At 42.9% G+C, this 14,292-nt stretch overlaps 1 protein-coding gene across 1 annotated transcript in view; it reads left to right on the top strand.

Moving 5' to 3' along the window:
* The window catches only part of TMEM132E (transmembrane protein 132E), an 861,007-nt gene that overhangs the window by 725,435 nt on the left and 121,280 nt on the right, over nucleotides 1–14,292 (top strand). The window contains exons 5-6 of the mRNA XM_073558935.1: nucleotides 8,467–8,659; nucleotides 8,870–9,013. Of these exons, the coding sequence (XP_073415036.1) occupies nucleotides 8,467–8,659; nucleotides 8,870–9,013 (337 nt within the window). The remainder of the gene's footprint in view (nucleotides 1–8,466; nucleotides 8,660–8,869; nucleotides 9,014–14,292) is intronic.

The following is a 14,292-nucleotide window of genomic DNA, read 5'->3' as shown; positions in this document are numbered from 1 at the left end:
TGATACTGTGTGCTGAGCTGCGTATCTAATCCTATCCTGTGTGACACTGTCTGCTGAGCAGTGTATCTATTCCTATCCTGTGTGATACTAACTGCTGAGCTGTGTATCTAATCCTATCCTGTGTGATACTGACTGCTGAGCTGTGCATCTAACCCTATCCTGTGTGATACTGACTGCTGAGCCGTGTGTCTAATCCTCTCCTGTGTGATACTGTTTGCTGAGCTATGTATCTAATCCTATCCTGTGTGATACTGACTGCTGAGCTGTGTATCTAATCCTATCCTGTGTGATACTGCCTGCTGAGCCATGTATTTATTCCTATCCTGTGTGATACTGACTGCTGAGCTGTTTATCTAATCCTATCCTGTGTGATACTGCCTGCTGAGCCATGTATTTATTCCTTTCCTGTGTGATACAGTCTGCTGAACCGTGTATCTAATCCTATCCTGTGTGATACTGTCTGCTGAGCTATGTATCTAATCCTATCCTGTGTGATACTGACTGCTGAGCTGTGTATCTAATCATATCCTGTGTGATACTGCCTGCTGAGCCATGTGTCTAATCCTCTCCTGTGTGATACTGACTGCTGAGCTGTGTATCTAATCCTATCCTGTGTGATACTGACTGCTGAGCCGTGTATCGAATCCTATCCTATGTGATATTGACTGCTGAGCTGTGTATCTAATCCTATCCTGTGTGATACTGACTGCTGAGCTGTGTATCTAATCCTATCCTGTGTGATACTGACTGCTGAGCTGTGTATCTAATCCTATCCTGTGTGATACTGGGCTCCCCCTGCAGTCTGTGTCAGAGGGTGGTCTGTGTTGGCACGGTAATAAATTGTGTTATTTCCAGCTTTACAGAAGGACGATAACACCATAGAAATGATAAGAATAATAGGCCTCGGTTACCATAACTATCTACAAAGAAAACTGTTGCTGATAGCAACCAATCACAGCTCATTTTTCATCTTTTAAACAGCTGTGGGACAGCGTGGCGACTTTTGTGTTTCGACTTTTATGTGGTGAGGTTGGTGTATGTGTGGTGAAATGTGTGCTGAGGGTGGTATATGTGTTGAAGCACGTGGTAGTGTGTGGCGCATTTTGTGTGTGTGTTCATATCCCCGTGTGTGGCGAGTATCCCATGTCAGGACCCCACCTTAGCAACTGTACGGTATATACTCTTTGGTGCCATTGCTCTCATTTTTTAAGTCCCCCTTGTTCACATCTGGCAGCTGTCAATTTGCCTCCAACACTTTTCCTTTCACTTTTTCCCCATTATGTATAGATAGGGGCAAAATTGTTTGGTGAACTGGAACGTGCGGGGTTAAAATTTCGCCTCACAACATAGCCTATGACGCTCTTGGGCTCCAGACGCGTGACTGTGCAAAATTTTGTGGCTGTAGCTACGACGGTTCAGATGCCAATACATACATACACTTTTCCCCCATTATGTAGATAGGGGTAAAATTGTTTGGTGAATTGGAATGCGCGGGGTTAAAATTTCACCTCACAACATAGCCTATGATGCTCTCGGGGTCCAGACGTGTGACTGTGCAAAATTTTGTGGCTGTAGCTGCGCAGTGCGGATGCCTATCCCGGACATACATACATACACCCCCACATTGAGCTTTATACAGTATATTATATATATATATATATATATATATATATATACACTCACTGGCCACTTTATTAGGTACACCTGTCCAACTGTGTGTTAAGACTTAATTTCTAATCAGCCAATCACATGGCGGCAACTCAGTGCATTTAGGCATGTAGACATGGTCAAGACAATCTCCTGCAGTTCAAACCGAGCATCAGTATGGGAAAGAAAGGTGATTTGAGTGCCTTTGAACGTGGCATGATTGTTGGTGCCAGAAGGGCTGGTCTGAGAATTTCAGAAACTGCTGATCTACTGGGATTTTCACGCACAACCATCTCTAGGGTTTACAGAGAATGGTCCGAAAAAGAAAAAAAATCCAGTGAGCGGCAGTTCTGTGGCCGGAAATGCCATGTTGATGCCAGAGGTCAGAGGAGAATGGGCAGACTGGTTCGAGCTGATAGAAAGGCAACAGTGACTCAAATTGCCACCCGTTACAACCAAGGTAGGCAGAAGAGCATCTCTGAACGCACAGTGCGTCGAACTTTGAGGCAGATGGGCTACAGCAGCAGAAGACCACACTGGGTACCACTCCTCTCAGCTAAGAACAGGAAACTGAGGCTAAAATTTGCACAAGCTCATCGAAATTGGACAGTAGAAGATTGGAAAAACGTTGCCTGGTCTGATGAGTCTCGATTTCTGCTGCGACATTCGGATGGTAGGGTCAGAATTTGGCGTAAACAACATGAAAGCATGGATCCATCCTGCCTTGTATCAACGGTTCAGGCTGGTGGTGGTGGTGTCATGGTGTGGGGAATTTTTTCTGGGCACTCTTTGGGCCCCTTGGTACCAATTGAGCATCGTTGCAACGCCACAGCCTACCTGAGTATTGTTGCTGACCATGTCCATCCCTTTATGACCACAATGTACCCAACATCTGATGGCTACTTTCAGCAGGATAATGCGCCATGTCATAAAGCTCGAATCATCTCAGATTGGTTTCTTGAACATGACAATGAGTTTACTGTACTCAAATGGCCTCCTCAGTCACCAGATCTCAATCCAATAGAGCATCTTTGGGATGTGGTGGAACGGGAGATTCGGATCAGGGATGTGCAGCCGACAAATCTGCGCCAACTGTGTGATGCCATCATGTCAATATGGTCCAAAATCTCTGAGGAATGCTTCCAGCACCTTGTTGAATCTCTGCCACGAAGAATTGAGGCAGTTCTGAAGGCAAAAGGGGGTCCAACCCCTTACTAGCATGGTGTACCTAATAAAGTGGCCAGTGAGTGTATATATATATATATATATATATATATATATATATATACAAATTTAAAGGGCAGGTATGATCTAGCATTAATTGAAAACAGCATTAGGCTGATGGGATGACGTTCAAATGTTATATATTCAATGTTTGCATACATCTTAGCGCTTACACATGACCAGTTCAGCTAATCACTGGGCTCAGTTCTCTTGTGCTTACTTCACGGCATGACCACTGAGCCCAGTCATTGGCTGCAGCCCTCACATTCAGTGTATTCCTGATGTCATTTTGATGACTGAGGCAGTGAAGGTGAGACACTGCTGGAACAGTTAAGGGTAAGTGAAGCATATTTTATTGCTTCTAACTTACTCAACCCTCTGGAGTCCATAAACTGAATAACAAAAGACTCCTTTACATTTATATCTAAAGCAACAGGACTGCCGGCTATGTGAAGGAAAAGAAAGAAAATAAGTGAAAAGGTAGCCATACAAACCCTTCATTGGTTACATAGCTTCATCTATCGAGAAGGCTACAATGAGCATAAAATGGGACCCCGTCCAGGGAACTATTGAGTCACTTTAATGTGACTCAATATGTCTCCGGTTATTTCTGACCCTCACCAAGCTTTCTAAAACCACATTATGTAGATCTGCCAGCTGATAAAAGGTTAAGCCATACAATAGAGTTTATATATTTGATCTGTTATAATTTAATTACACTTTTTCAGCTAAATCTGAGATTTATTGACTTTAGACCTATTTTGTATGCCAGACAATCTCGGACTACAGGTACATAGTTATGAACAAGTCTTAGGATTTAGAGCAATTTGAGAAACATAACATAATGTACATTGAATGTCATTATGTAAAATATTAAATTATTCCAGATTCTTCAGTCTAAAATGAATGGAGTGGAGCAAAAAAATCATTACAATAGTGAGGCCTGAAGCAATCCACTCCACAGCGGTGCAAGGACATTAGACCTACACTTTACACTGTTATAACTCATTACAATAAATTCTACTTTGTCTCTTAAAGAGTATCAGAACAATATAGACATAATAATATTGCACCTCACATGCCAAAATAGTTATTTCTGTCAAACATCAAATGAACTGGCCACAGCACTTTCAGAACTTGAATAAACAATGTATTTAAACGGACTGTTCCTTTTAACATTCTATTGTACAAAAGGGTTACAGAGGTATAAAATAACAGACAGAGCTGTTAGTCATCCTCCTCGGGTCCAGCATTGCCTCTCTGACACTGCCCCGGTCTTTAGTGATTGACTGTGATGTCATGTCAACAGCAATTGTAACCACTGAAGTTCTGCCGATGTAGATGACACGAGCTGCAGACGTCATGACGTCAGGTCATCCTGGGGGTCTAGAAATCACAAGAGGCGCCTGGATGCCGACATTCCCAGGACTCTGGCCCAGCTGTCACAGAGTACCAACCAATCACTTTTTGCTCAACTCTTTCATAAATTTAATTTGATTGACTTTTCTGTACATCTCAGTAATCTCATTGTTAAGTATACAGAGTTACACAATACAGTTGCCATTGTCTTTGATTTTTTGGAAACTGCAGTGTAGTAAAGGTGCAATGTTAAAGAAGCACTCCTCCTCCCATCAAAGTTTTTATCCTCTTAATATATTGCAATCATCATATTTTATAGCACTGTGTACTTACAATTCCTCATTTTTCCTTTCTACGCAGATAATTATTCTCTTTTCCATTAGGTCTATGACATCATGTCATTAAAATTGACTGGCAGAAAGGGCAGAAAGCTTCTAAGTAGAGTTGAGCGACTTTGGTCGGATCCGGTTTCATGAAACAAAATTTGTTTCAGATGAAACTGGTCCGACTAGGTCCGAAACCTGACCCCAATGCAAGTCAAAGGAGAATAAAAGCATTGAGTGGATGAATGTAGAAACAGGAGGTCAATTTTCCCTGTATGAGACACTTCAAAAGTCCCTGGCAGAGGGGAGAGGGAGCAGCTGGGGCAGGAGTTGAAGAGGGGAATGATCTTTGCTGGTAAAAGACTCTTCTTGTTTCTACATAGAGCAGAGAAAAAAGAAAATTTTACTGGGCAGAAAGGCAAAATGAGCAATTGTAAGTGTTATATAATATAGTGGTTGCAATATATTAAGAGGATAAAAACTTTGATGGGACTGCTTCTTTAACAATAATACATTTTTTTTGGTTCACTGAGTGTGAGGGACGAGGGAGACACTATTCTGATTTATTAATTTCATTCCCAATATACTATCCAGACTTCTCCCCCTGCTCCTGAACTGTGGCCCCACCTATAAGATAAATACACAATTCCTCAAAAGAACAGGACCTTGCCATGTGGCCAGAGAATTAGAGGCCATGTGTTAATTAATGTGAGGAGGAAAAGAGCTGGGACCTCCTGCTGTCTTTTGTGCAGGGCAGCCAGCTATCAATCAGCTATCAAAAATATATAAAGTGCTCTCAGTGAGAGAAACAAAATAGGAATCTTGTGGGTATGATACCTTTTAATGGCTAACAAATAATAGTGAATGTTGTTACAAAGCAAGCTTTCGGGACTGCTTATGTCCCTTCATCAGGCTGATATGACAAAATATTTGAAGGGACGTAAGTAGCCCCGAAAGCTTGCTTTGTAACAACATTCACTATTATTTGTTAGCCATTAAAAGGTATCATACCCACAAGATTCCTATTTTGTTTCTCTCACTGAGAGCACTTTATATATTTTTTTCTACTGGCTAACACGGTACCAAACCACTTTTTTCATTCTATCAATGGAAAGCATAGCCGGAGAGGTACCGACACATAGAGATGAATTATGAGAGTATCGGGAATCTTAGGGTTAAGTCCAATATACCACCAGAATCCTGGGAGCCCGACGCACACACACCTGGGTCTCCTCATTCTCTAGCTGTCACAGTTACTGAGTTATCGAGACTGGCTCTCCAGAACCACTTAGCTGACCCAAGTTTGAATTCTCCATATCAGTCAAGCCTTGACAAATCCGTAGGGACATTAGTCATCCCATTTGGACCTCCCACTAGGAAGTTATGACCCATCCTAGATATTGGAATTATTTCAGCTAGGAGGACAGGGGAAGAGAGTTTAGTCCAACACAGAGGGGCGGTGGCAAATATGTGGGGGGTCGAGCTAAGGGTTAAAAACTGGCTACACACATTTAGCCTTGTCATTGTTCTGCCATGGAAGCCATGTCGCAACACGCGTGTAGATGGACCAGAAACTAAGAAAGTGCCTGTGGATTCGAGAGCTTCCCTGGATCCACATGCTATAAGCACACATACAGCTAACTGTAATCCTATACCTGTACTCTACCTTTATCTGTACTTCTGGCTGTAATATCTGTATATTACTCTGTATATATTTGTATTATCTAGCGCACCTTTTGGAAATTAAAATATCAATTAATTTTGGGCTTTTCTTTTACCTCGAATCCAGAACTCCCACGTCTGTGAGTCAGGCTAGTATTTATACGCAATCTGGGGTTGGTTTATGACTCGATATAAGCTTGTTAATGGACTGGGCTTATTTCTAACGAGGAACTGGTGGCAGCATACCGTTCTGGTGTTATTGGGGGATCTTGGCAGTGATGGACAGGAAGTTTATATATATATATATATGTATTTCTGGCATGAGACTGGTGATATATATACCTCCCTTACTGCAGAGCACTCTGATAATCAGTACGTAACATGGTAGCCTCTCTGGCGACTACTTATCCTAGGTGCAGTTCTCTGACAGACCTGAGGGTAAGGGAGGCACCAGATAGCGGTATCTGTGTAAGAACCTCCCTCACAGATTGGTGACGGCGGTGGGTTCCCCTGCGCCCGGCTCTCGTTTGTCACACTGAGTATTACAAGATAAATTGCACTTTAATTGCTGCTATGGCGGCCTCTTCGTCTGCCCACATGTCATTTGAAAAAGAGGTTCCTCTTTCTGTTCTATATTGCATTTATTGTGCTAACGTTTTGGAGCTCCACAGAAATGATAGCTATAAAGTTATAGTTAATATAAGGGATTTTTGACTTGATGTGAGACCCAAGCTGAAGTTGATTGGTGATACTCTGCTGGGATCACGAATTCTGATCTTCTACCAGTGTCATACTGTAATATTGCTCTGTAGGAACAATGTCATGTAATTCCTCCTCAGCAGGCATCCAGCTTGAAACTCTCACCTGTTAGGTGGAATAAATTGAAGAAATGTTTTATTGACTCAGTGTTCTTTACTTCTGGTTATCAAAATTTCGAGAAACTTAATATCTAGTAACAAAGGTCAAGAAAATGTTCATTATCATGAAAAACAAAGGTCATATATATGGCATTGCCATGAGCAAGTCACTTGTACAGCAGCAAGAGGAGTCCTACTCCTTACATGTTTTGCATACTTGAGAGAAAACTTATATATTGTTGCAATAATAAGGGTTTTCCACTTTCAGCATTCTCCCCTTGTCTCCACCAGTGCTTCAGTGATTGTTTACCGGCTGTACCGATGAGGTCTTGTCAATAGTGCTGCAATCACTGAGCTCAACGTTTCCAAATTCACTCTCTGACTTATTCACTTTTATCGTTTTTTTTGGTATTTTTTAACTTGCTCATTTGGCTTCATATGAAGCCTAATAAAATCCGACCTAAAGAGACAGATATGTAGGAGAGACTTTTTTTTAGTAATTGATGTATCTGTCACCACATTTGACCTAACTAAACCATTAATATGGGCATATAGGCTATAGAATGCTGAAAACAGTCCACCTGTGTGTCTTATATCAGCTGTGTTGTTGCTGAGAAATCCTCTTTTATCACTTTATATAAGTGACCTCTTCCAGGCTTCGGGGCGGATGTTGCCTAGAGATAACTCTGCCTCCGGAGCTTATTATACATTACATGTAACCATTACATATCACACTGGTAACTCCCCCTTATATTTAAAATAAGCTCTAGAGGCAGAGTTATCTTACAGCACCATCAGCCCCGGAGCAAGGAAGAGGTAATTGATATAAAGTGATAAATCACGATTTCTCAGCAACAACGCAGCTGATATGAGACACACAGGGAGGACTGTTTTCTGCAGTCTATAGCCTGTATGCCCATAGTAATAGTTTGTCAAATTTGGTGACAGATTCCCTTTAAAGCAATTGTCCGGCCTGAGGTTACAAGTTTTCAGTCACTCTATGTGAATGCAGACTTGTGAATCTTCACAGCACCACACTTGCATACTACTGGCCACATTCCAACTAGATTTGTCCGGCCTCACACAATACGCTTACACTGCAGAGAGGCTGCGTCCATCTAGTTGGCATATGACCACATGGATGCAAATCACATACTTGGAGTCATGCGCCCGTCACTCCTGGCGCCATCATTGGAGAATCCTCACAGCACACTGTGTGTGATTGAGGATTCACAAGTCCCCAGTCACATGGAGTGACTGCAGACTTGTAGACCAAAGCCGCAAAAACCATTTAATATTTATTTTCCTATACTTAAGACCTTGGGATTATTTAGATGTACTAAACAACAAATCAACCTAATTATCCAGTCTATTGTTTTCCTTTTTACATTTAGGACTGAAGAGCCTATTAACCCTGTAATGCAGCTGGACTTCGAGATGGAGAATTTCACAAGTCAGTCTGTAAAAAGGCGTGTAATGTGGCATTTAGAATATCAAGGTCAAAAACCTCCGTCTGAAATGGAGAAAGCAGTGACAGAACTGACAGTAATCCAGAAGGATATTCGAGCTATAGTTCCTCTGGCTATGGTAAGACATCTTCTTTCATCCTTTACTTTTTATTAATAAAACTTTTGCTTAAATTTTGTTGCTATGCGTTTTGAGGCTGGAATACTCATGCTCATTTATGGAGCTCTTTCTGTTTTCATTACGTGTTTTTGCACGTAAAGTTTGCTAATATGCTATATATCTGGTGCATAGAGCTCCACATTTTCATAATTGCAAATTTTTTACTTTTAGGACACTGAGATAATTAACACAGCTATTCTGACGGGCCGGACTGTGGCTATCCCAGTGAAAGTTCTGGCTATTGAAGTGTCTGGAGTCATCACTGATATTACTTCTTTTACAGAGTGTAAATCCAGCAATGAGGACATCATCAAGGTAATGGAGGCAAAGGCATTAGGAGATGATTGGTGGTAATCACTGCTGGACTTGAAAACTGTTGTCTTGGCATTTTAATGGTAGCCAGTCAAGGGTGTGAAAAGTAATCATAGGACCAGACAGAAAAACGTGGAAAGAGCTTCCATTTACTTACACTGTTGAAAACCTGATGTGTCTGGAAATTGTGATAATTATTAAGCTTTGACGCAAACTATATATAAGTCCTTATTCACACGTCCATGTTTTAACAGATCCAGGACAAAATGGTATCAGTGTCACCAGTGTTTTGGATCAGTGTGTCATATTTTTTCTGTTTGTACCATCAGTGTGTCATCACTGTTTTTCACAGATAGATAAATACCGTATATTCTCGTGTATAAGCCAAGTTTTTCAGCTTATACACGAGTCTACTGTCCAGAAAGCCAGCGGGAGAGGGGTAGGAGCGGCGGAGCAGCAGGTCACAAAAGGCATAAGCTGGCATCTGCAACTGTAACTGTGCCCGCTGCTAAAGAGAAATAAATATTCATTTCTCTTATAGGAGTGCACAGTGACAGCCACCGGCTTCCTGAAGTCATCCTACTCACCCACCAGCGTGCCCTCACTGGATCTCGGTGGCCCCGGCGCCTTCGAAGCAACTAGATGGTTCTGGCTTCCAGCAGCTCTTCCAGCATGATCACGTGGCGCCGCTCAATAAGGGAATGAACATGCACTCGTCTCCACTCCCATAGGCGTGGAGCGCATATCCATTACCTTATGAGGGGTGCCACGTGATTGCATCAGAAGTGCTGCTGGAAGCCGGAACCATCGAGATGCTGCGAACTAGACCCCGGGACCACCGAGATGCTGCGAGGGCACACTGGTGGGTGAGTAGGATAGGGGATAAGGAGCCATGCATACCAGGATTACAAAGCTTCTGCTATCCTTTACAATGTTAAAAGTAGACAGCATACAAATGAGACACGTATTCCATCCTTATGCTGTACGTTTTTTTCATCATATTGGTACTTTTTGTCTATGATGCCAGAAAAAAACAGACTCGGTGAGTTTTGCACGGACAACGGTCCGTGAAATAACACGGACACGTGAATAACACTATAGATTTTTATAAATTTGAGTTGTATCTGTGAAAAAGATAGACAGAACACACATTATGTGCAACACCGATGTGTGAATGAGGCATAATGGTGAGTTTTCTTTTATGGTATGAACTGTTTTTGTTCTTTTTCTCTATGCGCACATGCATTCTTTTTGTGTCATATTGATTTGTGGCCTTTCAGTGCGCACACGCTGAGTACAGACCCACGTCATGCTTCCTTATATGCCCGCGCAGTCTGTGTACCTAACGCTGTTCATGCTGTGGGTGACGGCACCTTAGCGCATGCATCGGTCCTGGCCATGACAACTTCCGTTATATGCTGATCCCTGGAGGCACACCGGTAAACTATTGTACCTAATTACTAGAGTTGAGCAACTTTTGTTTTTTTAGGGTCGCATTTCGTTTCGTGAAACCCGACTTTTCCAAAAGTCGGGTCGAGCAAGATCGTCCGATTATAGGGAAAAGTCGGGGTCGTCCCGAAACACGAAACCCAATGTAAGTCAATGGGGAATAAAAGTCGGCAGTGAGAGGAGGACAGGAAACACACCTACAGTGCCCATTTGAATGCCAAAAGCATCAATTCTTCTTTCTTAAGCTTGTCAACCTTAATTAACTTCATAATACAAGTTACGCACTGAAAAATGGGGGTTATTTGGCTACAAACTGTGGGGGGGAGGGCTGGCTCCAGGTTTTCATGTGCCCTGGGCGAAAGAGCGCCCCTTTAACACATACCACAACTCATCATGCTCCGATACGGCAGAGAAATAGCGGTATAGTCCAATGAAAAATACCTCACTTTTTACATCTCTTGACGAGGCCCATCTATTTCTCCATACAGAATCATTGGTCCCATATAATGTTTGAAACAGTATATGATGAGCTCCACATAATGCTACAGTATATGTTGGTCCCCATTGATGAAGCTCCACTGTCTTATGGGCCCAAATAATGCTCCAAACATAATGGGCCCCATTTCTAATGCTCTAGTGTATAATGGGCCCTGTAAATGCTGCTCCAGTGTCTGATGTCCACCTTTGGAATGTTCCAGTGTATGGTGGGCCCCATCTATCATTCTCCAGAGTATAGTGCTCCCCAAAAATTGCTGTCCCAACATTGAAAACAATCAAATAAGTCTCCTCGCTAGGGAATCCCTGTACTTGTCTGGACAGGTGCTGTAGCTTGCTTAACAGCTCGCCAGCCGTTCTCACGCCCAGTATGGATTACACGTGATTGCACAAAGGTGAGAAAGGGTACTGTATCCCCAGATAACATGTATGGATAGCGTACACATTCAAAATATATGTCTCAGGAGGCAGGCTCAGAGGGTGTTAGGCCCAGTATGGATTGCACGTGATTGCACAAAGGTTAGAAAGGGTACCGTATCACCGGATAACATGTATGGATAGCGTACACATTCAAAATATATGTCTATACAGCATGAGGCAGGCTCAGACGGTGTTAGGCCCAGTATGGATTGCACGTGATTGCACAAAGGTTAGAAAGGGTACCGTATCACCGGATAACATGTATGGATAGCGTACACATTCAAAATATGTGTCTATACAGCATGAGGCAGGCTCAGACGGTGTTAGGCCCAGTATGGATTGCACGTGATTGCACAAAGGTTAGAAAGGGTACCGTATCCCCGGATAACATGTATGGATAGCGTACACATTCAAAATATATGTCTATACAGCATGAGGCAGGCTCAGACGGTGTTAGGCCCAGTATGGATTGCACGTGATTGCACAAAGGTTAGAAAGGGTACGGTATCACCGGATAACATGTATGGATAGCGTACACATTCAAAATATATGTCTCAGGAGGCAGGCTCAGACTGTGTTAGGCCCAGTATGGATTGCACGTGATTGCACAAAGGTTAGAAAGGGTACCGTATCCCCGGATAACATGTATGGATAGCGTACACATTCAAAATATATGTCTATACAGCATGAGGCAGGCTCAGACGGTGTTAGGCCCAGTATGGAATGCACGTGATTGCACAAAGGTTAGAAAGGGTACCGTATCCCCGGATAACATGTATGGATAGCGTACACATTCAAAATATATGTCTATACAGCATGAGGCAGGCTCAGACGGTGTTAGGCCCAGTATGGATTGCACGTGATTGCACAAAGGTTAGAAAGGGTACCGTATCCATGGATAACATGTATGGATAGCGTACACATTCAAAATATATGTCTCAGGAGGCAGGCTCAGACGGTGTCAGGCCCAGTATGGATTGCACGTGATTGCACAAAGGTTAGAAAGGGTACCGTATCCCCGGATAACATGTATGGATAGCGTACACATTCAAAATATATGTCTATACAGCATGAGGCAGGCTCAGACGGTGTTAGGCCCAGTATGGATTGCACGTGATTGCACAAAGGTTAGAAAGGGTACCGTATCCCCGGATAACATGTATGGATAGCGTACACATTCAAAATATATGTCTATACAGCATGAGGCAGGCTCAGACGGTGTTAGGCCCAGTATGGATTGCACGTGATTGCACAAAGGTTAGAAAGGGTACCGTATCACTGGATAACATGTATGGATAGCGTACACATTCAAAATATATGTCTATACAGCATGAGGCAGGCTCAGACGGTGTTAGGCCCAGTATGGCTTGCACGTGATTACACAAAGGTTAGAAAGGGTACCGTATCACTGGATAACATGTATGGATAGCGTACACATTCAAAATATATGTCTATACAGCATGAGGCAGGCTCAGACGGTGTTAGGCCCAGTATGGATTGCATGTGATTGCACAAAGGTTAGAAAGGGTACCGTATCACCGGATAACATGTATGGATAGCGTACACATTCAAAATATATGTCTCAGGAGGCAGGCTCAGACGGTGTTAGGCCCAGTATGGATTGCACGTGATTGCACAAAGGTTAGAAAGGGTACCGTATCCCCGGATAACATGTATGGATAGCGTACACATTCAAAATATATGTCTATACAGCATGAGGCAGGCTCAGACGGTGTTAGGCCCAATATGGATTGCACGTGATTGCACAAAGGTTAGAAAGGGTACCATATCACCGGATAACATGTATGGATAGCGTACACATTCAAAATATATGTCTATACAGCATGAGGCAGGCTCAGACGGTGTTAGGCCCAGTATGGATTGCACGTGATTGCACAAAGGTTAGAAAGGGTACCGTATCCCCGGATAACATGTATGGATAGCGTACACATTCAAAATATATGTCTCAGGAGGGAGGCTCAGATGGTGTCAGGCCCAGTATGGATTGCACGTGATTGCACAAAGGTTAGAAAGGGTACCGTATCCCCGGATAACATGTATGGATAGCGTACACATTCAAAATATGTCTATACAGCATGAGGCAGGCTCAGACGGTGTTAGGCCCAGTATGGATTGCACGTGATTGCACAAAGGTTAGAAAGGGTACCGTATCCCCGGATAACATGTATGGATAGCGTACACATTCAAAATATATGTCTATACAGCATGAGGCAGGCTCAGATGGTGTTAGGCCCAGTATGGATTGCACGGCGATTGCACAAAGGTTAGAAAGGGTACCGTATCACCGGATAACATGTATGGATAGCGTACACATTCAAAATATATGTCTATACAGCATGAGGCAGGCTCAGACGGTGTTAGGCCCAGTATGGATTGCACGTGATAGCACAAAGGTTAGAAAGGGTACCGTATCACCGATAACATGTATGGATAGCGTACACATTCAAAATATATGTCTATACAGCATGAGGCAGGCTCAGATGGTGTTAGGCCCAGTATGGATTGCACGTGATTGCACAAAGGTTAGAAAGGGTACCGTATCCCCGGATAACATGTATGGATAGCGTACACATTCAAAATATATGTCTATACAGCATTAGGCAGGCTCAGACGGTGTTAGGCCCAGTATGGATTGCACGTGATTGCACAAAGGTTAGAAAGGGTACCGTATCACCGGATAACATGTATGGATAGCGTACACATTCAAAATATATATCTCAGGAGGCAGGCTCAGACGGTGTCAGGCCCAGTATGGATTGCACGTGATTGCACAAAGGTTAGAAAGGGTACCGTATCCCCGGATAACATGTATGGATAGCGTAGACATTCAAAATATATGTCTATACAGCATGAGGCAGGCTCAGACGGTGTTAGGCCCGGTATGGATTGCACGTGAT

The sequence above is a fragment of the Dendrobates tinctorius genome, unplaced genomic scaffold (genome assembly GCF_039654945.1).
Source record: "Dendrobates tinctorius isolate UK_male_01 unplaced genomic scaffold, ASM3965494v1 ptg000263l, whole genome shotgun sequence".
Lineage (NCBI taxonomy): Eukaryota > Metazoa > Chordata > Amphibia > Anura > Dendrobatidae > Dendrobates > Dendrobates tinctorius.
The sequence above is the reverse complement of the archived record's forward strand: the minus strand, read 5'-3'. Positions and strand labels throughout refer to the sequence as shown.